The sequence below is a fragment of the Alternaria metachromatica genome, assembly GCF_023757995.1.
Source record: "Alternaria metachromatica strain BMP 0045 chromosome Unknown scaffold_6, whole genome shotgun sequence".
NCBI lineage: Eukaryota > Fungi > Ascomycota > Dothideomycetes > Pleosporales > Pleosporaceae > Alternaria > Alternaria metachromatica.
Window position 1 is genome coordinate 1,108,936 of NW_026055497.1, and position 24,568 is coordinate 1,133,503.

Sequence of the window (24,568 nt, forward strand, 5' to 3'; positions counted from 1 at the left end):
CTCGACTATCAATTCATACCACCTTACGAGGTTCCATACCATGTCTCCCAGTATCTACGGCGTTGGAATGCATATATCGGCGTTTGGGGGAAGTTGGCTATACAACGTGGTCGCAGTCTCTCAAAGACCAGGGAGATACCACATGGAATGTTTGGGGAAGCAGAGTTGGGAATGCGCAATCATAAATTGTTGTCGCTTTTCGCTATTTGCTACCGTATCATCGTGTATACTCTCCTGGCCAGAAGAGGCTATCTGCCCAAATATGCTCTGCGACGGGACGACGTACTAGAGCATGTGCTACTGACTATAGCACGCTCTATTAACGCGGGACCTGGTCATCTACACTGACGTCAACGCCCAGCTCTTTCCTGAGAATCTCAGTGAGCGAGCTGCCGTCCCTCATGTATACCCAGTCGCCGATGCCACCGCCCTCCTTGAAGTCCATGCCCTCTTGTGCGACGACCCAGTCGAATCGCTTCGGCCCGGAGATTGGCGAACTGAGCCAGATCTGCTTGTTCGGGGGTTGTTTGTTCAGTACGAATGTGTTCTCTTGGAAAGTGACTTCGAGGACGCCAGCCTGCAATCGAATTAGTATCCAATCCAACGTTGTGCTTTGTAATCGTGACTGACGGAGTAGTCTACTTCGATGGCCGGGTCGTTCTCCTGGGCCTCCTCTAACCTCTGTACCAGCTCGCCCAGGTAGTAGTCTGCGCGCTCGTGGAATTCTTCTATTGAGAGCTCTGTGGGTTTGCCAGGTTCGTCGTGGGCTTCACTCTCCTTGGGCTTCGGGTCCTCCTCGCCAGGCATGATGCCCACCCTCATGCCCATTGACACGTGGAAGCTGCGAACGGGGGTAGCATGGCTGATGGCAGGAGCTCGGCTGGCGATGATGCAATTGGCGGGCGACTGGACGCGGAGGGAAGATCGGGCGGCGCGACGAACGGCTGTGCTGACGAATCGAGTAGCTGGCTTCATTGTGACAGAATTGGATGGGTTGGTGTGCTTGAGAGGATTGTTGGTGGTGGAAGTTGCGGAGTAGCGGGAGCGTGTTCTGTTCCTGGGCTGGACGCAAGCTGGAGGAGCATGGACCCTCGCGCGCCTCCCCGCATCCTTCGGTGGGACATGTCCAACGCCAGTGTGCGCCTCACCACCACCTATCCACACCATGATCAACGCAGTCCTCGTCTTCAACAATGCCGGCCAGCCGCGACTGACCAAGTTCTACACACAGCTGGTACATTACACGTGACCTGACATTGCGCTCCAGGGCTCCCGTACTCACCACCGCCCAGGAAACCAGCGTCCAGCAGCGACTCATCTCTGAGATCTTCACCCTCGTCGCCAACCGCCCAAACTCAGCATGTAACTTCTTACCGTGCGTTCTTCCATGGTCTTGGACAGTATTCTCGCTAACATGTACCTAGCCTCCCGCCGCTCCTTGCCAGCAGCTCCAAATCCAGCACACCCACGACGCCCCACAACGACACACCTTCCCTCGTCACCTACCGCCACTACGCGACTCTCTACTTCATCGTCATATCTACATCCACCGAATCGCCCCTTGCGCTTCTTGATCTCATCCAGGTCTTCGTCCAAGCCCTCGATGGTCTTTTCGAGAACGTATGCGAGCTGGATCTGATCTTCAACTTCGAGACATTACATGCGACACTGGGTGAGATGATAGTGGGCGGAGTCGTAGTAGAGACGCAGTTGGACAAAGTCATTCAAGGCGTCAAGGCACAGGGAAGAGTCGCCAAGAGACCTGTCAATGAAGGCAAGAACATTGGCGGCGGTGGCGGTGTTATGGGTGGACTGACCTTCGGCGGTCTAGGAAGGGGCGATGGCATGTGGGCTGGAAGATGAAGAAGAGAGTACGAGATCAAGATCCGTGAAGCCAGAAGCGTTGCGCTCGAAGCGTTGGGCGCGCCGAATAGCCCAACCGCTTACACAGCCTCGATTGTTCAAGAGCAACGACCCAACGGCGAAACCAGAGCTCACCAAGCGCACCGGCCTCCTCAACGTCTAGATCTGGGCCCGGCGCATCAGCATGGCACCCACAGTCAGTATCGTGTCAGACTCCTCGGCACTACTCAAACCCCCTCATCCTGTCCGCACAGGCTCGGCGGACTCGCAAACAATTCTTCCATGTCGCATGCGACCTCTATACATATAGCGCGCCTGCTTACCTGTCCTGTGGGGTTACTGTTGTGAATTTCCCCGGACCGGGTAAACACATGGTAAAGGTCAAGGGTCGGTATATGTTCGAAACGTCGCGCCTGGAACCAATGCCGAGCTAGGATTAATGGAAACAAGCTTTTAATTTACCGCTCACTAGTTCGTTCCAAGTCCCACTAGAGGACGAATGACAACTGTCAGCCCTTCATCTACGTTGTGGCGCCGAAGATGTGGGGAGAAACACTTTAGTCGAGAACTGCGTGACCTCATTTCCGCTACTGCTGATTGCTGCATAGTTTCGGGGAGATCGTTTCAATGCAGACCGCATCCCTTGAACCGCACGCACGCTCCGGCTGAAGACAAGCTTTATAAGAAGGTCTGTATCCCAAGGCTCTTGGATTCCCCACCGCGTTCATTCATTCCAAGTCAACATCATGCGCTTCCTCACTGCTGTCACCAGCTTCCTATCCGTAGCTGCGGCTGCAACCACTGACATCGCCAAGCGTGCCGTGACACCCGGCGCTCTCTCCCAGGTCACCTCCTTTGGTGCTGCGCCCACCAAGGCTGGCTTCTACATCTACGTGCCCAAGAAGCTTGCGGCGTCGCCAGGAGTTATTGTCGCTATCCACTACTGCACTGGTACCGCGCAGGCATACTACACCGGTAGCCCTTACGCCAAGTTGTCTGAGCAGTATGGCTTCATTGTCATCTACCCAGAGTCCCCTCACGAGGGCAAGTGCTGGGATGTCAGCAGCAAGGCCACTCTGAGCCACGAGGGAGGAGGAGACAGCAACACCATTGCCAACATGGTCAAGTGGACAGTCAAGGAGTACAAGGCCGACTCGTCCAAGGTCTTCGTTACCGGTTCCAGCAGTGGCGCCATGATGACCGTACGTCTGATGGAGTCCTGATCATGTCACAAGTGCTAATCCCCTCCAGAACGTCATGGCCGCTACCTACCCAGACATCTTCAAGGCCGCCATCCCCTACTCCGGTGTCGCCGCCGGTTGCTTCGCCTCTGCCGCCAACGGAGTCGACGCCTGGAACAGCACCTGCGCCCAGGGTAACTCTATCGCCACCCCCCAGGCCTGGGCCACCGTAGTCAAGAACATGTACCCCGGTTACACTGGTGCCCGCCCCAAGATGCAGGTCTACCACGGCAGCGCCGACACCACTCTGCGCCCCCAGAACTACCAGGAGACCATGAAGGAATGGGTAAGTTTCCCGATTTGAGTTCTTGAATAATCACGTGCTAATGATATTGGTTAGGCTGGCGTTTTCGGCTACAGCTACGACAAGCCCCAGAGCACCAAGGCCAACGACCCCCAGAGCGGATACACCAGGACCGTCTACGGTCCCAATGTCGAGGGTATCTACGCTGCTGGTGTCGGTCACACCGTCCCCATTCGGGGTGCGGACGACATGAAGTTCTTCGGCTTTGCTTAGACGCATCGAGAATGAAGAGCTACCATACACTATAGCCAAGACTCATGGCAGTCACCAACAATTCAATGTACATATTCGTGACTACACACATCACACTGCATTTTCACCGTGTTTACTTTTACAATTTTTTCATTGCTGACCTACCACGTTCTACGTTTTTTCTTCTTTTCGGGCACTTTGTGGGTAGGTTCTACACTCCGGCTCCGACGATGGCGGAACCAGAAACTCCTTCGCTTCGGGGACTTGTCATCGGCATCGTTGAGATCGTCCCAGCTGAACTTACTTTGAAGCTGTGGTGTCGGCTCATATGGAGTCTTCTCCTCGAATCCGCTGTCACGTTGCTTAGGAGGCGGTAGCGAAGGCTTGTATAGCGGCAGGGGTTTAGTATCAGTATACGTACCTGGATGTTTATGTCGCGATGCGTGGTCGTCAGAACGATGCTGATCTTGATCATACATCCTTTCAAACTTCCGCATCTCCTCGTTGAACTCGGCGATATACCTCGCTGGAATGGGCTCTTCATCCGAGTCTTCGTCTTCGTCCGGCCTAGTCCAAGACCGCTGTGGGTCATCAAGCGCCCGCATCCTATCAAATCCCTCATCAGTGAAATCAAAACCCGCCCCTAAAGCCGCACGCGTGGCGAACTTCGCGGCAGATATCTCTGCCCGGCGCTCACGGCTCAAGTTACCTTGCTTTTGGTACGGCGTCTTTGGTATCATGTTTCGGGTCGAGGAGAGAGAGGGTTGTGCGAAATGCGCTTCTAGGCGAGAGCGATGCTGTTGCTTGACTAGGTAGCGGTATTCGTCGTTTGGGAGGTAGTCTGGGGGGATGGAGGGCCGGTAGTGGAGTGCGGGGTGGTATGTTGGGGAGGATGTGGATGAGGGGTAGTATGCTGGCGGGGAGAAGGTGTAGGATAGTGTGGACGCCATCTTTAGGTGATCCTTTTGTAGTTGGGAGATTGGTTGTGGTGAAGAAAGAGTTCGGTTCTCTTGTTAGTTTTGTCTGGGATGTGTGGTTCAAATTGAGAGACATGGCTATGGACGGAAATGGGACGTGTTATGTGTGTATATTGCTGATGTGGCATGACTCGTGTCTCGTTGAGAAAGTACTATGTGGGGTTTGGGTGAAAGTTCGGGGAGGGTGGTGGAAGATGGAATGATATTGTACACACTCACGGGAGTGTTCTCTGGGTTGGTTTTTTGTTTGATAATCGAAAGCTGTATCCAAGCCAATGGGTCACGAACATCACCGAGTTCCCATTTTGCTTCTATTGAAGTATTACGAGTTACGTCTCTGTCGACGACTAGTGCCTGTGTATGAATCAGCCCCATTGGGTGTACTCGGCTCCTGATGTTTCTGTGTGGGGAGATGATAACATGTATCTTTCCCCATGATTTGGTGGTCATTCGAGTTTGTACGCAACGCGCATGAGACTAGCGAAGCACAAGGAAGTCGCGGAGCTTGAGAGCAATGACGTCATCGCCCTTTCCCAACCTCCCGAGGTCATCAACCAAAGCGGCACCAAATTTCAGCTTCCAGGTTATCTCCTGCGCTTAATACTGTGACTTCGAATTGCTCAGCACTAAACATACGTAAAGATGGCCGCCCGCGTCCATGAAGGTTCTCGCATCTTGTTATGGGTATGCAATATTCCACGGTGGCGATGAGGGCTAAATTTCGGCTGTATCGGCGATCTGTTGCTTGACAACATCACCTGTGACAAGGTGCGCAACGCTTGTTTAAGCATCATTACTTATCCAGCGGTTTTCACTGCACTAGAGTATTTCGACCAAAGCACAACGAGGTTGAGCATGGCATCCTCAGCAATCAATGGAGATCGAGCGCTAGATCTCACAGAGGCTGTTGTCACACTTCAGCAAACGACAAGGAAATTCATCGCAGACACCAGAGCAGGGCGTGAGGGGTTCGTTTTAAGACCCTTCTCTTCTGGTGATGATGAGAACGGCACGGGAAACATGCTTATCATAACCTCGCCTGACAAAGAGATCAAGACTCACCTGGAAGCTCTGGAAATGCAACTACGGGTGTTGGAACAACGATTGCGATCGCGAGGAGACTGGCATCCATCAGATCAATTACTCAACATATCACTACCAACTATTCTCGACATCATCGACCTCTCAAACGCAATCACGCTGCTCGACCAATTAATCACATCTACAAGCCCCGGTGAGCAGACCACCCCACAGCAGACCTTGTCAGCTTATTCTTGGACTTGGGATCCTGCCTGGCATGAGTTCTACACCTACATATCCTCTCAGCAAACATACCTTTATCTTTCGCGCTGGAAGTTGAATGAGATCAGAAACGTTTGGGAGCATGTGAGCATGGCTGGTGTAAACCTGATGCCGGATGTCGCGGTAGAAGTGCTAGGTGCGTGGGAAGACTGGACCTGGGATTCAACGTGGAAACAGTGGTACCTGGACGTCGCCGAGAACGACACTGAGGAAAAGAGTCAGATTTTTGCAAGCCCATGGCGTGTACAAGGAGATGGTGAATGGGTCTATGTTGGCAGGATAGGCGGCGTACACTAAGAGGAGTCGACATCCGACATCAACGCGACACCCTGAACGATACCGAAGTATCCTCAACGATGTACAGGCTGTTAAACACCCAGTCACTTCGGCAGTGTGCGTGAAAGGCGCATGTGAGACCTCAGAATCAGACATCATGTGCCAGACAAAGCGCGCATGTTCTACCCGCACAATGTGGTATCAGTACTATATCCTAGCGTTCACCCGCCTATTCACCATTCCCAGACGGCGTGAATACATGTTCCAAAAACAGGGACAAAGGACGATGAACGGTCGAGCAAATACACGCGTGGTCACACGGAACGAAACATATGCGACACTCCAACCCACAGCGCAAGAGGACTACTTCTCCTATTACCCGAAGACCAATGCTCGTAGTAAACCGGTCCTTCAGCGTCCGCATATTCCGGCTCCACTGCATGTAAGCTACACGAACTGTTCGCCGCTCGCTGCGGGCCCGGCAGGATGGAAGTATACGCCGTTATCTGCGCGCACTCCTGGATTTGAGTCGTTTCGTCACGATCACGGAGTGAAATTGAAGACGCGTCTTTCATTTCGAGCTGTTCTGCTGAATTGCCGCTGGGATTTGTTGTGGGACGAGGATGAGATGCCGGCCAGGGTGGTCGGTCGCTGTGAAATGTACATCGACGAAAAGTACGAGTCTGTTAAATGCAGACTGGCGAAATGCGGACGTGTTTTGTGTGGGTTCCTAGGTTGGCCTTGGCGGAAGCTATTCTCTCGGCGGTTGGCATTGGAGGAGACAGATGAGCTTCTTCCGAGTTTCTATCGCGACGATCTTGAGTCTGGGACTTTGCATGATACAGAGGATGTTCAGGCTTTCCTTGACCATGCAGTTTAGCGTACACTGCAGGTGCACATGCAAGTGGACGTGCGCGCTGTATTGTCCTTTACCATTAGCAGGTGAATGCAAGGTATTTCTTACACGATTGCTCAAACAAATCTAAAGAACGCTGTCAATCCTCAGAATGTTACTCAAGTCTAACGCGTAGTGGCTGGTTCTAACTTCGAAAGCTTGTTACGAGAGGGGCGGAAAGGGGATGGTGCTCTTCGCGACTATGACGTAAGCTCCCACTAGCGCCTAACAGCACAGCCTCGGTGCACGCGTCCCAGCCTCCTTCAATGACCCTCATATCAGCATCAAAATGCCATGTTCCTGACCACGTGTTTTATCGTCGTCGCGCACGAATCCTCTGCGATCGGGGCGCAATACCGGTAATGAAGATCTCTGACTTATTAGACAGTTGCTCTTCCTCAATGTCCATCCCCACTTCCGGGCGTCCGTGAGATGCGTCTGGTCGACAGGAGCAATTCGCAGAGAGTCAGCCATGTCACCATACCCATGATCATGTGTCAAGCACCAATAACTATCAGATGCCTTCGCGCGTGATCAGCAGGCGCCACTGATTTTGGGCAATATTAGATCGAGGCAACTACCGGCATGGTTAATCACCAGAGATTCGCCCTCGATATTGGAAGCCCTCTCACCAGCTGCACCCCACAATGCGCTTTCACGGAAATGTGTCATGCAGGGGCTGGCTCACATGCTGATAAACTGCGAGACGATGGAACCATATTCTTACACTCACATTGGTCTGGTTCTCAACTCATCATACGGCGCCATGTTGACTCTCCTTGCAATCGTACTATTTGTACCGTCTATGAACGCGCTACTGCACCATCTTGCAGTCGGCACTACGAATGGGCAGGCCTTGTACTCGCTGGAGATGGACGATGAATCCAGAAAAGTGTATACGATTCAGGCAAGAGATGCGGGTGGAGCATCGCCGTCTTTGACGCTCGACGTACGTGAATCAATCTTCAATAAGGGTCATTCCCGTTGACCTATTCGGTAGCGCTCGAAGCAACACCTCTTCAGCAGTCGTCCGCAGGATGGAACCCTGACGCGCCACTCGATTGCGCCTACATACGAGCTCATCAGCGAAGGCACCATGGATATACCCTCATCATGTTGGTTCTCATCATGACACCTGCATGAATCGTTCTGACCAATCCAGGCAACACTACGAACTTCGTGTCTCTACAGCTAGGATCTTCCGTGCACAACACTGCTATATGGGGCAGTGCTAGCACAGGAACTTGCAGTATCGTCTTTGGGGTGTCGCCAGACGGTTATGATACTATCAACTCCCAAGAGATCGCCGGAGACGTACACTCTATTGCATGGGCTCCCAATGGGCGTAACTTGCACGCATTGGACTCGCACTCTTCCGGAAGTCTCTTGACGTCAATTACGAACTTCCATATGTCCGAAGACCCGAATTTGCAGGACGTGGTGGGTATTGATGTCCTTGGTAATGTCACAAGCGCTTCACAAATCGTCGCCCATCCCAGCGAAACTTTAACGTACATCGTCACTAAGGACTCAAACGAACTGATTGTCGTTTCTTTGGCAGGTGACACTCTCGTGAGCAATTCTACTCCGGTCCTGCGATATAGAATACTTCCTACTTCTTTGGATGCGAAACAGTTTCAGTCATCATCTCTGGCTATTTCTGCGTCTCGAAACACATTGTGGGCACTTTCGCAGTCTTCGCTTCAAGCAGTCATTACAGCCTTTACCCTCAATGTCACAACCGGCGAGGTGGTAGATGTCGCTGCCCGTGCGAGCTGGCAGGGAACTGGCGAAGGCCAGCTCACGGCAGCGCCTTTTGATGGTGGCGATATAGTCGCTATCACAGACTCTCCGACGGCATACATCACTATACTTGGTCTCGATCAATCCACATTGCCAAGCGCCCGCATAGCCGAGGACTCTGGCCTTCACGACTATTTGTATGCCATGCAAGTTGATGAGAGGAAACGCAAAGACATACAAATGGCTGCACCGAAGATCAAGAGCTATGGTCGGGTTTTTGTTGACGATCACGTCAACTTAGGCGACTGTGCGTGGATCGATTGAAAATATCCAAGTTCCCTACGCATTCAGTGTAGGCAATGTCTTGTTCTCAGACAATGAGCCTTTGATAGCCCCGTCTCCACAAAGCCACTACCTGCCATCAGTTTTACACTCGCATCCTTTGTTTGTTACTCGGATTACATCAAGCTCTTCTGAAGTAGCGGTGCGGTGCGATTTTCCAGTCTGAACGGACATTACATATCTATACAACCCGTATCCAAGCACTTAAAGACTATCTTATATGCCGTATGTCCACATAATGGCGTCATAACATCACTAATGCTTGCAGTCCTAAGCGCCGCCGCGAAGCCGAGACTGCGGCTATTCGCCGAGTACGCGCCAGAAGAGCAGCGGCTGCCGCAGCAGCTACTGCAGTGAACGCCACCAATCCGCTTCTCAGATTTCCCGGAGGTTAGTGAGACGTCTTCTGCAACGCGCACGAGTGCTAACATCATGCAGAGATCAGGAACAGGATCTATCAGGCTCTGTTCGATCAATTTGTAGTGACTCATCGACCATATATGGTCACGCGTAGGGGAGTAGATCCACATGGTCCACCAACTGCACAAATACGCAATAGCCCATGTCCGCTGGTTATGAGCGCGCCGAACGGCTTCAATGTCATTCCCTGGGCAGACACTGATCCATTGCGACGTGTCAACGCCGCCACTCAAGCTGCGATACATGATGGGTACTGTGCTATGAAGACAGACTTACTGGCTGTTGGGCAGATATCACGTCAGTTCATGCGTGGTAAGTCTGGTGTTCGTTAATGTACATGGCCATACACTGACTTGTTATTGCAACATTCACAGAGTACCGACCCTTCCAGCGCGCTCGCCTGCAGCCTTTTGTGACTCTTGATGAGTTCTGGAACTTTGTAAAGATATTCTACCCGAGCGAAGACCCAGCAATTGCTTTCGACTATCAGGGTCCACGCATTACGCTTGCTTTACCACGCCATTCATACCAGATGTATGACATAATGCCAGTTTTACGATTCTTCAACCGCGCATCGTCCCTGCAATGCAATATTTGGGGTGCTTACAAAGAAGACGGGGACTGGTACAAGGTCCTTGCGCAACCCCTTCGCCAGTATATCTTTGCACCGCGGGGAGGTGCCCTCACTATCTCGAAGTTAATGTTTCGTCCGTACGGGAGGCGAAGAGTCTACGAGGGGAATCTTGATAACTACCATGATATATGGTATAGCGCGGCTTTCAAAGTGGTCTTCGATCCTGTGTCAAGACGAGACTGGATGGACGGAAAGTTGATAAGCTTCCCCGCCCAGCCGCAACGAGCTCTCACGCGCATGAACAAAGAAAGAGCAAGAAGGCAAGATGTTCTGAAGTTCCTTGGGGCTGCTGGCTTGAACGATGAAGAAATCAAGGCAAGATGGGAAATGCGATTCACTGTACTGGAATAGCGGCATTCATAGGGCTTGTGGCAACGCCCATGGACATGTTCACTTGCTGACCATGGGATAGTCACTCATACCACAGCCAATCTGACCTGAGCTTGGGTTATCCCGACTCATTACTAGGGGGTAAGCAGTGAATTGTATGCAGCTATGGGCGTGATAGTCCGCATCTGGGCAGATATTTCACTACATGTAGCCTCAAACACAGGCCATTGCTGCCTGATATGAGGGTAGTTGAATTCATTGTGACCACCTCGACCCCATCAAAGTGGCCTTATTCCCCCTACTTTCCGATCCATCTCACTGTCGCACACCGAACGTTGAAACGACACCCGCGATACTCAACTCATCCATCGCGCTTAGAGGAACACGAACTCGAATAATTCCGTTATGGTGTAAGTACAATAGCGCCTCCATTCATCGAACCAACGACTAACAGCATTGATAGCAAACGCAAGCGCCCCATTGGGCCCGCTGATACCTATATCAAGCGATCCCGCCGCGCGGCGAAAGCAAAGAGATCTGCCACGCCCACCGCGCTGGGACAGCCAATTGCGGGCAGTATCACTGAAGCAGCCAAGAGCAATGAGAGCAACAGGTTGCTGTCTCTTCCAGCAGGTAGGTCATAACATCCAAGCGCATTGTAACATACGAATCTAATAAGCTTGTAGGAGTACGGAACACGATCTACGAACTTGTCACTGGGGATTTGCAGACAGAGTACGAATCTTATAAGTGCAGCAAGATCGAACCGCTGTTGGAGCAGCACACACAAGATCCAGATCGGATGGCTCGCCTTAATCTTTACCCGCCCCTTCTAAATGAAGCAGAATACGCGCACTTTCGATGCTTGAAGAAGGATTGGCTCGCACTGGGCCAAACATGCCGCCAACTTCATTGGGAATTTCGCTCGCTGCAAAACAGTCTCACTCATGTTTACATTTCTGTACGATTTCTCAAAGGGTACCTTGAGACTTTCCATCACGTCCCCGACGAGACGATTGCCGACCAAAAGATCCCCACCCGACCCGCTCGTCCTCCTGCGAAGATGACGGTATTCTTCGACAAGTTTGACAAGAAAGAACAGCGTCCCTTCGATGTTCTGCCCCTGATGCGGCTGATGCAGAGCTCTTCATCACTTCGGTGCGACGTCTGGACACTTAATCCCGGGCGCGATAATTCCTCCCCTCAACCTCACGGCGTCGAAGATCGAGACATCCACGATGCAGTGTTTGCAACTCAAAACTCACTTTGGGCGCATCCTGATCCGAAATTCCTCGCAAGCCTCAAACGCATATCTCTCTCTCCTCATGGTACACTGAATATTAGTGTTCAAGACGAAGCTCTCAAGGACTGGATGAAAACCAGCAAGATGAGGCCATGGACTGGTGCTGACTGGAAACGTAAGCGTGGCAAGGGGATAGACAAAGACGGTACGTGGCTCAAAGACAGGCAAGAGCACACGCGGAAGTACCTGGAAGCATCTGGAATGAATGTCGAGCTGTTGAAGGGGTGGAAAGTGACCGTGGGTGAAGGGGCAGGTTAGCTATATAGAGCATATCCAGCCGTTGAAGCTGATGTACGGAGCGATTGCACCTCATACAAGAAAAAAACCGAACGGGTCTGCAGGCTACATTAAGCTAAAACCTTACAAAGTAGGTGACCTAACGTTAATGCAGGCTCTAGGCTATTTAGTTTATTCCTAGGTTGGCGTGACTGTTAGTTTTAGAGTATAGCTTATTATCAACGTCTTTTCTTTCCAATTCTACAACCGACACAAATTACAATCATCCATGGGCATGTAGAAGTGTTTGCGCAATCATGATATTATCGTTCTTTCATATTAATCAGATCTCTTAAGATCTCAGTCCCAATCCAGATCCCAAAACGCCTAGCTACCGAGCCAAATCCCAGTGGTATATGCGCATCCCAAAAAGTCACTTTTGTTGTCCCTTTTCCGTTTCCCAAGGATTACATCCCCATATCTTCCCCGTGTTTAGCAAGCGAGGCGTCTAGTGGATGCCGTAGGTCTGCTCGTAAGCGTTGCTAACGCTCTTGTGGTGCTCAACAACCTTGTTCTTGAGAGCCCTCCACGCCTTCTGGTAGTTCCTTGGGCCAAGCTCAGCAGCCATCTCCTGCTCTCCAGTAGCAGCGCCCTTGCGGGGTGCCTCGCCGCTCTGCCTGGGGCTGGAAGCGAGGGATGAGCTGCGGGATGCGGAGGGAGAATTGCCGGGGCTGTAGTAGACGGCGAATGCAGAGTTCATTTCGCGGTGGTGCTGCTTGATGGCCTTCCATGCCTTGGCGGCGTTGGTGGGGTTGCGCTGAGTGGAGGAAGGGCCCGCCATGGAGGAGTTGCGGGAGGTTTGTGTGGAGGCTGATGGGGTAGTTGCGGAGGAGCCGGTGTAGTAGGTGTTGTAGGCAGCGTTGACGCTCTCGTGGTGAGCCTTTGCGTGTGCCGCAACGGAGGAGAGGAAGTTGGTCATTTTGATGGTGGTTGTTTGTGTTGTGGTGATGATCGATGTGAGGTAAATGCTCGAGGGTCGATCGAAGAACTGATAGTAGTGGTTGCTTTGCTTGAAGGCTGTGGTATGCTTTGCTGTGTTGATGCCTCCATCCTCACGTACCCACCCATCCCTTTATACTCCCCCAGCCCATCCCCAGAAACTTCTCTATGACACCCGCCAAGCATCACCGGTCACGCCCTGGGACCAAACCTTTGCCAAAATTTTACTCAGCACACTCTGCGCACGCCCTGCACCTGTCGACGAAACGATCGTGAGATTTGAGGCCATGCGGCCGTCTGATTGGCTGCGGGCTGACAAACCCACTGAATTCTTGTCAACGAACACCTTCACAGGGCGTGAGAGGGTCCGTGCCATCATCATCATGACAATGAGGTGCCCACGCCCTACCCTGGTGCGTCTTTTCCGATGGCGCGCCGGAGCGTTTCCCGTCGGCGGCTAATTTTGGCAAGGCGCATGTGTGTGTAAAGGCGCGGTGACGAGTTTTCGGTCGTGTCCGTTAGCTGCTAGAAGACTGCCTTTGGAGGTATGGCGGGGAAAATCTCTGTTATTGGCTGCCACGCTTCGTCGCACCACGGCGTGTACCTGATCCACGCAGGCCCTTTCCCGCCCCCAAGTTGCCCGTCGGATGCCAAGTTTGCTTCGGTCCTTTTAGTCTAGACGCTGCTGTTGCACTGGGAGTGGATGTTTGTACGTAAAGACCGTGTTTTACCTTGAGCGCATGTCCGTTAACTGTTAGAGAAATGCCTTTGGAGGTTTGGCGACGAGAATTTTTTGTTCGGTGAGCGCTGGGGCGCGTGACGACGGTGTGGATAGGGGGTGTGGTGTGACAGCAAGTGAGTGATTTTTTTCGCAAGCTCACGATCGTGCTGCCAGATCTTTCTCGATGCCACGAAGGGGTCATCTGACGACTATCGTGACTCCGAGTTTCGCGGTGTGCCAACCCTACAGCGCCGCCCGCCAGCGTCTACCACTCAGCTCTTTCGTCATCAGCATGGAGCCATCGCAATCGCCAGCCTGAAGAATAGACACATTTGTTCACAAGAATGGCCAAGATCTATCCGCGCGCAATTGTGGTTTAGGTCAACATCCCAATTCAAACGCCGCTGGATGCATTGAGAGATCTATCGCGCGAAGATCTACAGGTTCAATCTATGCGAATACACCAACCCTTTCATAGTCGGACTGCAAGATACCCCGTACCCCACCATATCAGCAACAGGAAGCTTCCCAGCCAATTTTCTGGTATCGCACTACTAGTTCGTGTCGCTCCCGCGATGATCGGTTCTCCTGTGGGGTAGGCATAGCCGTTGCCAGTCGACTGCCCGTGGACATTCCCGCCATCTCCATCCGACCCTGTCCCGAGCGCATCTGGCCCCTTGGTCAATGTGACGACTGTCGTGACCGGTTGAAGACTCATTGTAGTGCCCTGGACGACTACAGCAGTTCCGCTATGCTCGAGGCTCAACGTTGTGCCGTCAACTGTAACGGGGACGCCTCCAGGCACCAAAGTCGTGCCAGGACTTATCACAATGTAGCCAGCGCGATTCGGCGTATACACATGATCTTTGAAGGTCAAGGCAGCCGCGACTGTGGACGTATACACGTCACCAAACATTGGAGTGATACTGGATGTTTCGCCGTTGATGATGAGTGCCGTCCCGGAAGGTGCAAGAATGAGTGTTGTCCCGGATATAGTCAGGGGCTCACCGCCAGGAGAAAGAGTTTGGTCTGCAATGACGTATTCTGTCTGCGCGTTGGGCGCAATGACTTCGGTACCGATGGTGAGTATTGGTGGAAGTAGGACCGGTGGTTGCGACATGGGCGCGTCTGTGATAGCAGGTTGAAAAGGTTGCAGTGAGATGACAGTAGTCCCCACGACAATCTTGGTCTTGCCTTCTGAGGTCTCTACCACAATAGGTGTGTCCCCAACGGTAACGATCTGACCAGGTGTAAGAGTAAAAGAACTTCCTATCACGAAGTCACCATGGCTTGGAGCTTGGCCAATAACAATGTCAGATATCCCAGCTGATATCGTTACCTGCGGAGGGTCTGCTGTTGCCGCTTGTGTCTGTTCTTCTTGTATAGTGGAGCCATGTTGCTCACCGACTGGGTTATCCAGCCACCCTGTAGCAGGTATCTCAAACACTGGCGAGCATCCTCGACACGGCCGCGTAGAACTGAAGTTTGGCTCGCTGATTTCGTGATGCCCATCCGGATCTCCGATTTGTGTCGCGGCAGGCGGAATTGGTTTCAACCCTTCAACTGTTGACAGCATTGGCGGCGTCCCTGTGGCATTTCCTTGAGACGTGGTCAACACAGTCGTCACATCCGTCGGCGGTCCGTCGGTGGGAATGAGCAATGGGTTCGAAATCGGCAATGGTGCAGTCGGTATGGCTCCAGGCGGGGCTAGCGTTGAGGGTATGAAGTTTGGCTCCGAGAGCAAAGCACTGTGAATGAGTTCAGATCGCTGCGAAGGTATCGCGTTGGAGGGAGGTGTTGGGTCTACTGGAGGCGCAAGATATGTGGGTGCACCAATATTGGAGTCTATTAGACACGACATGTCAGATCAGCCATCGAACTTTGGGCTAGTCAGCGCCACTCACTTGGTTCCGCTGTCACAGAGTACTGGACTCCCGAGGCAGAATTTGACCCATAGTCGGCTAGCTCTGTATGAAAGTCAGCGCGAATGATTCTAGTGTCCTATGATGGCCAACACCTGATGCATACCCGCCTGTGCTAGCGCGGATGTAACGCCTAGCCAAGTCGCACATAGGCACAAGACATGACACAACCGAAGGTCGGCACCGGAGTACATGATGAAGATGGCTTCAAATACAGAGTATTCTCAAAGAGCCATGATGTGGAAGTGGTTACTGCGAAGAACAGAGGATACAGTCTTACGTTACACCCTGGTGACAACCCTTCTCAATACACCTAATGCAGGATCTCAGCAAGCAATCAAAGGTAATGAATCAAAATCTCCGCGTCCTACATATACCGAGGAGATGGCCGGTGACTGAGATAAAGGCTAGGACTGTGGTACACAACATCTACTTAGATTGCTATTGATTAGACTTTCTTGGATTCTGGGGTTACGATTGTGCCGATTGGAAACGCCCGAATGCGGAGATGGCTTTACCCGGAGCGGGAACGCAACCTTATACGTCGGCTGGATGTTTACCAGAGACTGGTTCCTTCCAGGTACCTTAGCGAGCCGCAACCCCTGTACCATACCCGTGCTGCCTGCAAAACTGACGAGGTTATTGTGAACGGACGAATCGCGATCGCGCAGGTTTCTGATAGAAGTCTTTAACCAGGTCGAAGGAGTTCTAGGACAGGGTTGGAGGAGAAATGCCATGTGCCCGAGCAGCACAATAATGCGCATGATGTGTTGGTCATTTCCAGCGTTTTCGTCAGCTCATCGCAACTTTACGTGACATTGACTGAGCTTGATCGTCGAAGTTCTGTCACACAGCCGTAGTACAAGCCTGGGATCTCAATACAAGCTTGATTTACATGCATTTTCGATGACGCAAGGAAACTCAGCTATTGAACACTCAAGCGTCATCGATGACTTCCCAAATGTAAAGGTGACTTGTCGACCCAACGTGCAGGTTGCGGAGGACCCGTCCGAAGCGCTCGTCGCGGGTGGCGTATGTGACATTCAGCCGGGCCCATTCAGGCGATAAACCTTCGATGCAAGGTTGAACGCACGTGGTGAGGACATGTATGGTGTTTCTAGGTGCTCGCTAGAAACGTCCCTCGATGTCGCACCAGGGTCATTCGACACGCGTTCACTATCCTGCTGATCGCATCTTTCTGGGCACGGAAGAGTCTTTGTAGTGTTGATAACCTGATCACGCAGCTGCTTTCACGGGTGATACCGGGAGGTTCATGCGTGTAGCCGGTGCGTGCTTCGCTCGCTCCGAGCTCCACAAGGGACCGGATCTTTATGTGTTGGCCGAGGGAAGATCTTTGAGCTGCTTTCGATGTCAAACATCTAATAGAACTCAGGGACCAACGCAAAAAGCCGGGTGATGAGGATCAAACGGTAGAGATTGTTGTCGCAAGCACTTGTGGCCGCGAGATCGTCATCATATCATACTTGCTGTCACCACGCGTTCTCGCAAAAAGACTGGCATTTCCTGGGGCTGTTGATTTCCGTACTCCCGATCCAATACAATGAAAGGATCAGCAGCATCTGTGGACGTTGAGAAAGATACAATCTTGGCGAACCATGTGTAGCTAGCAGCTATAGAGATGGCGGAGGAGCATGTTGCAGCGAAGAAAGAGGAACATCGACTTCGTGACAGATAAGCGGCCTTTCAAAAGTTAGCCAGACGACAAACCTTCTGATGACCATCTGTGGCTGACGTTCCCATGCTGTCCACAGGTGTGGTGATTGATGGCTTTGCGTGGTGTTCCGTTCCTGGTCGTCTTGTCTTTCGGTCGGGGGTTACGCGCGTCGGCGGTGATCGAGCTCCCAACAGCGCAGACCGTACTTGTAACTATCACGCATAAGTGATGTGTACTGGTAATGTTCGTTGAGATGTCCTGGCGATGGCAGGAGCGATGGGGCGGCGGAGGACTCGCTTACTGCTAGCGTATCTTGGCACCAACGCAGCTGCGAAAATGAGTTTCGTGAATTTCCTCTTCGACTTCTGACAAGCGCCAACTAACCCCAACGACAACACAGATTGCACCAGGAGACCCGACATCAGGTACGCTATACAGAACGTCTGCTACTCGATTATACGGAGCCGTTCAGCATTGCGACATCGACGCTGCCCCGCGAATGTTCCGCCGCCGTCAGCCTCCGCCAATGGATTGTATGGTCGCACGCGAGTCGCTCGATATCTACACTCCCACAGCAGGCAGTACAAGGCGGAGGACGTCTCGGGCAGCTGGAACAATGCTGCGGCTTCGTCGACTTGCAACTGAGAGCAAAGGCTAATTTGATTGTGGACACAGCGTCTTCTGAACAACCGCAATCATGGGGTATCTATCCTTCCCTCACCCCCACTCCGCTGCAGCCACTAACACTCGCCAGTATCTCACGAGACTCTCGCCACAAGCGTTCCGCGTCCGGTGCGAAGCGCGCATACTACCGCAAGAAGAGGTATGCATAACCCGATCGCTTCTCTAGTCATGTCTAACATGGCTTCAGGGCTTTCGAGAAGGGCCGCCAGCCTGCCAATACCCGTATTGGCACAAAGCGTGTCCATCTTGTCCGCACTCGTGGCGGCAACCGCAAGTTCCGTGCTCTTCGTCTCGAAGCCGGCAACTTCTCCTGGGGCTCCGAGGGCATCGCCAAGAAGACCCGTGTCATCGGTGTCGTCTACCACCCCTCCAACAACGAGCTCGTCCGTACCAACACCCTGACCCGCTCCGCTATCGTCCAGATCGATGCCGCTCCCTTCCGACAATGGTACGAGGCCCACTACGGCTCTTCGCTCGGCCGCAGGAGGCAGGCCAAGGCCGGTGAGAAGGAGGAGGACAAGAAGAAGTCCAACTCGGTCTCCAAGAAGCAGGCCGACCGCTTGAAGAACGGAGGAAAGATCGAGAACGCTGTTGAGAAGCAGTTCGAGGCCGGTCGTCTGTACGCCGCTGTCTCTTCCCGTCCCGGCCAGAGCGGTCGCTGCGACGGCTACGTCCTCGAGGGCGAGGAGCTTGCTTTCTACCAGCGTCTGCTCAGGAAGTAAGGGTGATATTTGGGGCTTCTTCGGTGCATTGGTCAGGTCAAAATGGGTGTTTAGTCATGTATCTGGTCTGCATAGTCGCGGGACACTGAATGCACTCGGCATGATAACGCCACTTCTCTAGATACCACGAGACTACGAATCATGGGTTTCAAATGTTCATGTGAACGTTCTTTTCTTTCAAGTTCTTGTCCGCAGACCTTCTTGTTTCCATTGCGCCTCATCGTCGACCCAACATGATCAAGACTCTTCCCCGCTACGGAATAATCAGACGTCGTTAACTCATTCAAGGCATATTGCTATCGCAGTGGTACCGTGTATATCACAAGTAAGACATCCGATGATGTGGCTGGGGCCGACTGTGCGTGTGTTCCTCATATACTATTCGAGCAATGGCCTTTCACATGTCACCCCCTCTTCCACTCTAGACTAATCGCTGTTCTTCCTAAGCGCATCTTTACCGTCCATGCACTGTACATCCGAGCGTCTGAATCATACCTCGGCACACGCCCGTCTACAGTTTCGAGGCCGCAACCGGGGAGCCGACCTGTGGTAGCCGCGTTAGCTTACGTTCACATGCTTAGGTGATACGATGTGCAAGCAGGGTAGTGGTAGTGATTTTGAGGATTATGAACTTCATTGGTTTTGGGTACAGACTCTTCGGGTCTGGACACTGGTATAAGGTTACAGGATATAGCAATAGATGTAAGGAAAGTGCAAGGTATCGCAAAGTGTAGACTACAACTTGGCGGCTCCCTTGGGCGCACCTACGTTTGTGATCTCGTTGTAGAGTAGTCTGGGACGTTGTTAGCATGTATCGTTAAGGAAAGATGGGGTTGGACTTACGATGTCAAGAACTCGGCGTAGTCCTCTCCAGTGACCTGTCCCTCAAAGTACTTGGCCGCAAGATGGAACTTGTTGCTCTTTGGTGCCTTGTCGCTGAGTGCCTTGGCCTGCTCGTGCAGAAGCTTGAGCGCGTAGTCCTTGGTCACCTTCTTGCCCTCGGCAGTCTCGACGTTGTGCCTGGTCCATTGCCATAGTTGACTTCTTGAGACCTCGGCTGTAGCAGCGTCCTCCATGAGGTAGTTGATGGGTACACAGCCGACACCACGGACCCAGGCCTCCATATAGCTGAGACCAATGTCGAGGTTCTTGCGGATGCCGTCCTCGGTGACCTTGCCGGGCACGTTCATGTTGAGGAGGTCGTTGGCGGTGATGTGGACGTCTTCGCGGCGGACGTGCATCTGGTTGGGGGTAGGCATGTGCTCGTTGAAGACTTCGCTCGCGATAGCCGCAAGGGCTGGGTGAGCTACCCATGTACCGTCGTGGCCAGCGCGTGCCTCGCGGAGCTTGTCGGCGCGCACCTTGGCCATGGCAGCATCGTTCGCTTTCGGGTCCGTCTTGATGGGGATCTGGGCAGCCATGCCGCCCATGGCGTGAACGCCACGCCTGTGGCAAGTCTTGATGAGAAGCTTGACGTAGGCGTCCATGAAGGGAGAGGTCATGGTGACGGAGTCGCGGTCGGGGAGGACGAAGTTGGGGTTCTGGCGGAAGCGCTTGATGGTGCTGAAGATGTAATCCCAACGACCGCAGTTGAGACCCGAGGAGTGGTCGCGGAGCTCGTAGATGATCTATGTAGCAGTCAGTATAATCCATTTGTGTTGATCGTATGCTCAACGTACCTCATCCATCTCGAAAGCGGCGGTGATGGTCTCGATCAAGACGGTACCACGAATGGTTCCGCGCCTCATGCCAATGTAGTCCTGCGCCAGGTTGAATGCATCGTTCCACAGCCTAGCCTCAAGATGCGACTCCATCTTGGGCAGGTAGAAGTATGGTCCCGCTCCGCGCTTAACGAGCTCGTGTGCGTTGTGGAAGAAATACAGTCCAAAGTCGAACAGCCCACCAGAGATGGGCTCTCCATCAACGGTGAAGTGCTTCTCCTCGAGATGCCATCCTCTCGCGCGAGCAATGAGTGTGGGGAGTGTTCGGTCGGTGCGGAGCTTGTACTCTTTCTCGCCTTGCTTGAAGTCGACTTGCTTGCGGATGGCGTCGTAGAGGTTGAGTTGACCGTTGATCATGTTGTCCCATGTTGGTGCAGATGAGTCTGGTGGAGGTTAGCTATTATCCCTTCCACATCAAGGATTGAATACATACCCTCAAAATCGGCCATGTATGTCCAGACGTTCGAGTTCAGGGCGTTGACTACCATCTTGCGATCTGTCGGGCCCGTGATCTCGACGCGCCTGTCAACGAGACCTGGCGCGGGTGGTGCGCCCTTCCAAGCATCGTTCTCACGGATGTGCCTGGTCTCTGGGAGGAAGTCGAGAAGATTTCCCTTGTCGAGCTCAGCTTGTCGGATTACTCGTCGCTGAAGCAGCGCCTTCCGGCGCTCATTGAATGTGCGGTGGAGAAGCGCAAGGAAGACACAGGCGTCCTTGCTGAGGATGTGACGGTTCTGGTCGTTGAGGTCGCCGAGGATGTTGACCTCCCGCAGGATACTATCGGCGCTAGCTGCCATTGTGAAAGATGTAAATGTCTGATACAATTGATGGATATGTTCAAGTACTCAAGGTACGAAGGGAGGAATGCAATGGGGTATGCAGCGTGCGGAGAGGGCAGGGCGGTCGGCAGATGATATATTCATGATACAGACGTCACCCATCTTGACGTCTGGGCCGAGGATCTTCTGGGTCGGCAGACTGATGCAGGCTAGTCGGCTGGCCGTGAATGGTAAACGCCAGGCCCACGTTCGGGGGAGGGGAGCTCCAAGCTTGTGACGGTGCCAAGTCCGGAGCTGAGATGCGGGGATAACCCAGCCCGTTAGCACTAACTCGCCCGATCAGCACAGCAAACCCTGAGCAACAGTGGGCTAGAAGACGAGTAGACGCGAATTATCGCTGCGCAGTATCGCCGTAGTAATGATTTTCAGAGGGATTCGTGGATATCTGGGGCTGCTGACGGAGTGCGCCGGCAACTGACGGAAGTCGCGATGCTGATGCGTGATAGCAAGCGCGTCCCCGATAGCTTCGCCGGCCACTTCCGATGGCGCGTACAACGAAGAGTGCGCATTCTGACCACGGCACTTCTACGAGATCCTGCAGTCGCGCAACGTTCTTATGATTCTCAGTCATGTCCAGCAGCAATGAGCGATGTCGATCACCGAGCGAAGACGTCAACCGATCGTCATCCTTCCACGGCGAGCAGCACGGGAATAAGGTCACCATGATGCATCGTAAGGCCATGCAAAGCACAAACTGTAGCTGTGTCGCCTGAGAACATGCGACGATATCTTACCACGCTATCCCGCATCTACGAGTGAAGAGGTTACCATACCCTTACACGCACGACTTGGGGGCGAAGTTGAGGTTTGTAAGCATGTTGAGGTTTGGATTGGCATTTCATCTCGCGGACGGCTCTTTAGCATACTTTGACTAATCCATTGCACAGGTATACTAGCTACGGGAATCCTGTCACCTCTATCATCCCTTCCAAGCTCTCATCTCCCAACCTCTATAGCTTCTTTGGGGTAATCGCAAAAGGTTTCGCCTCGCCCTTCAAGCCAAAGCTGCAGACTCCACTTCCACCACATGAACCAGCGAGGTTCTGGCCGCCCGTGAAGTAACCTTCCGCTTCGTACGTCGCCGTGTATTGCGCACCCTGGTACTTGACGTCGGCTACGTGGGTAAACTTCAGGGTGAAGTCGCGAGTTCCGAAACCATCACTTCCCTCCAGGACATTCATGACCCAATAGCCATCGGATGTGCCATCGCACGGCCAAGTCCGGTCTAGGGGATTCTCGCCCTTAGTATACCATTGCGCTTTGCAGTTCTAGGGACACATCAGCAAACGGACTGGAGTAAGAGACAGGAAATTTTAGACGTACAAGTCCTTGACTTCCAGCTGGCGCGGTGACGTTGGTAGCATCGAATCTTGCGGGACCGAGATCGATGACATTAGGATCCGTCACGTCGGCTGTGATGGAAGCCCATGGGTAGCTACCAGGGCGTCCCGACGGAGTGTAGACATTCACTTTGGTGACTTGCCAGTCCTGAAGTGCACTCTGACGGGCCGCCAGGGGTGATGCAGCGGCTGAAGACGTAATTGCAAGAACGGCAGCGAAAGCGGTTTGTGTGAAGTGCATGATGAAGATTGGTTCGAAGTACTTGTTGGTAACTAAGAGATGGGATCTTCTTTCACCGACATCCCCTCCACTCTTATATATGACTCTAGGCGTCCAATACGAACATCGTCATCATCGTACATCCGCCTTCCCGAACAGGTACCCACGATTCTGCCTTGATGAAGAGCTTCACACGGCACGTTGCATTAGTCACCCCACAGTCAGGCACCCCGGGCCTAATTATAGCAGGATCGACGTCAGCGTACTTGAACACTTCCCACTTTACGGTGCTGCGTTGTTGATTCTCGTACGATACTGCCTGAGAGACTCGAATACATATCCACTGGGTGACGAGCTCGACCTTTACCTTCGAATAAACCATTTTCGATCTGCGCATTTCATTAACATGGTCACAACTACTATATTGCGAAGAATTGGTCCCATAGGATCTGCCTCAAGCAGCGGCAGTCGTTACACAACACATTTTGCCCGTACCAGTAGTAGCTATGACTCGTGTAGTGATTCCCAAGAAAAAAATTCAGGTACAATCATACATCGCCTTAGGAGGAAGGTACTAATTAGATTTAAGCAAAGTGAATGCGGCAAGAGGCTACACGACCTCTAGCCACCTTGGCGCTGCGCTCGCATCTGTTTATATTTCGCGCATACAAATCCTAAGCATAAACCATCGATTTCTACTATTGCATCTGACACTGAGCTGCGCATACAAAAAGCTAACAAGAACTTCCAGACCAACATCACGCCTCCACGCTCCTATACAGTCCTCGCTAAATCCGCTTTCGAACACTCTGGGACTACTTTTACTGCGTTGACCGGCTTTCGATATGCCAAGATGTTCTGCCGCCGTCATATGCTATCCCATCAGTTCCAGGAACTCGCGGAACCTGACATAGTCCTCGTATCGCTCTTGCAACCGTCGTCTAGCTTCATCCTGCCGGCGTACCCTTCTGCGTCGTACATGGATCGTACAGTCTTGGGTGAAGAAAAACCATTAGCTTGGATGAGGCATGTCACCTTAAGAACGATCTCAGCTTACTGTGGAAAGGCCTGTACAACCACTCACGTAACGTGGGCGAGGCGACGAGCACACCAATCAAGATGCCAACTACCGCTATGCAAACACTAACTAGGGTGAAGATGTCTTGTCGTGACCACCCCGATTGGGCTCGAACGGAAGTACTGGGAGGTTGCTGATTGACGGTGTGTAGATCACGGACGTTCGGAATGAGAGAGGCGTCGGCAATGGCCATCTGAGAGAATATAATGTTTGGAACGATAATTATCTTCATGGCCAGCATTTATGCTGTCACGTACTTGAATGTGCTAGTCAAGAGAGAGAACGAAAGAGAAAGGACGAACACATTGTGTAGATGTAGGGGGGCCCTCCATGGACGAGCTGTTGTGGCTGTTGTGTGAATGCACGAATGAGAAACGCCTCAGCCACGGTACTCTACTGACGACGATCCGGATAAATCGAGGTTAAGACAAGTGCACGGGACTAGGGTCAGACAGGATGACATGGTCCAAGCTGAGCTCTGGTGGCCAATCAAATATCGACGAGTACAAACAGAGGCATCAGCGTTCTGAATCGAGCGACAGCAGAAAAAAAAGGCTTGACCGAAGCCTCGCGCAGTATTACTAACTTCTGTTCACACGTTAACACAGC

The 24,568-nt window shown here is 52.5% G+C and overlaps 9 protein-coding genes across 9 annotated transcripts; 4 read left to right on the top strand and 5 right to left on the bottom strand.

Annotated features, from left to right (window-relative positions):
* Positions 1–319: 319 nt before the first annotated feature.
* J4E83_003942 (uncharacterized protein) lies at positions 320–975 on the bottom strand (the record flags this gene model as incomplete). Its single annotated transcript, XM_049330874.1, has 2 exons — positions 320–577; positions 631–975. 2 exons carry the CDS (start codon positions 973–975, stop codon positions 320–322), a joined length of 603 nt encoding a protein of 200 aa, XP_049190291.1.
* A 190-nt stretch (positions 976–1,165) lies between these two features.
* J4E83_003943 (uncharacterized protein) lies at positions 1,166–1,863 on the top strand (the record flags this gene model as incomplete). Its single annotated transcript, XM_049330875.1, has 3 exons — positions 1,166–1,234; positions 1,293–1,375; positions 1,425–1,863. The coding sequence occupies 3 exons, from the start codon at positions 1,166–1,168 to the stop codon at positions 1,861–1,863; spliced, it is 591 nt and encodes a 196-aa protein (XP_049190292.1).
* A 746-nt stretch (positions 1,864–2,609) lies between these two features.
* On the top strand, positions 2,610–3,621 carry J4E83_003944 (uncharacterized protein; the record flags this gene model as incomplete). Its single annotated transcript, XM_049330876.1, has 3 exons — positions 2,610–3,065; positions 3,115–3,390; positions 3,445–3,621. 3 exons carry the CDS (start codon positions 2,610–2,612, stop codon positions 3,619–3,621), a joined length of 909 nt encoding a protein of 302 aa, XP_049190293.1.
* Positions 3,622–3,761: 140 nt separating this feature from the next.
* Positions 3,762–4,550, bottom strand: J4E83_003945 (uncharacterized protein; the record flags this gene model as incomplete). The annotated part of the gene is made up of 1 exon (XM_049330877.1): positions 3,762–4,550. One exon carries the CDS (start codon positions 4,548–4,550, stop codon positions 3,762–3,764), a length of 789 nt encoding a protein of 262 aa, XP_049190294.1.
* A 6,374-nt stretch (positions 4,551–10,924) lies between these two features.
* On the top strand, positions 10,925–12,080 carry J4E83_003946 (uncharacterized protein; the record flags this gene model as incomplete). Its single annotated transcript, XM_049330878.1, has 4 exons — positions 10,925–10,929; positions 10,983–11,152; positions 11,206–11,677; positions 11,864–12,080. 4 exons carry the CDS (start codon positions 10,925–10,927, stop codon positions 12,078–12,080), a joined length of 864 nt encoding a protein of 287 aa, XP_049190295.1.
* A 466-nt stretch (positions 12,081–12,546) lies between these two features.
* On the bottom strand, positions 12,547–13,017 carry J4E83_003947 (uncharacterized protein; the record flags this gene model as incomplete). The annotated part of the gene is made up of 1 exon (XM_049330879.1): positions 12,547–13,017. The coding sequence occupies one exon, from the start codon at positions 13,015–13,017 to the stop codon at positions 12,547–12,549; it is 471 nt and encodes a 156-aa protein (XP_049190296.1).
* A 1,213-nt stretch (positions 13,018–14,230) lies between these two features.
* On the bottom strand, positions 14,231–15,713 carry J4E83_003948 (uncharacterized protein; the record flags this gene model as incomplete). The annotated part of the gene is made up of 2 exons (XM_049330880.1): positions 14,231–15,564; positions 15,710–15,713. The coding sequence occupies 2 exons, from the start codon at positions 15,711–15,713 to the stop codon at positions 14,231–14,233; spliced, it is 1,338 nt and encodes a 445-aa protein (XP_049190297.1).
* A 2,339-nt stretch (positions 15,714–18,052) lies between these two features.
* RPS8A (ribosomal protein S8A) lies at positions 18,053–18,761 on the top strand (the record flags this gene model as incomplete). Its single annotated transcript, XM_049330881.1, has 3 exons — positions 18,053–18,057; positions 18,110–18,178; positions 18,227–18,761. The coding sequence occupies 3 exons, from the start codon at positions 18,053–18,055 to the stop codon at positions 18,759–18,761; spliced, it is 609 nt and encodes a 202-aa protein (XP_049190298.1).
* Positions 18,762–19,496: 735 nt separating this feature from the next.
* On the bottom strand, positions 19,497–21,279 carry J4E83_003950 (uncharacterized protein; the record flags this gene model as incomplete). Its single annotated transcript, XM_049330882.1, has 4 exons — positions 19,497–19,554; positions 19,605–20,389; positions 20,441–20,865; positions 20,916–21,279. 4 exons carry the CDS (start codon positions 21,277–21,279, stop codon positions 19,497–19,499), a joined length of 1,632 nt encoding a protein of 543 aa, XP_049190299.1.
* Between the last annotated feature and the right edge of the window lie 3,289 nt (positions 21,280–24,568).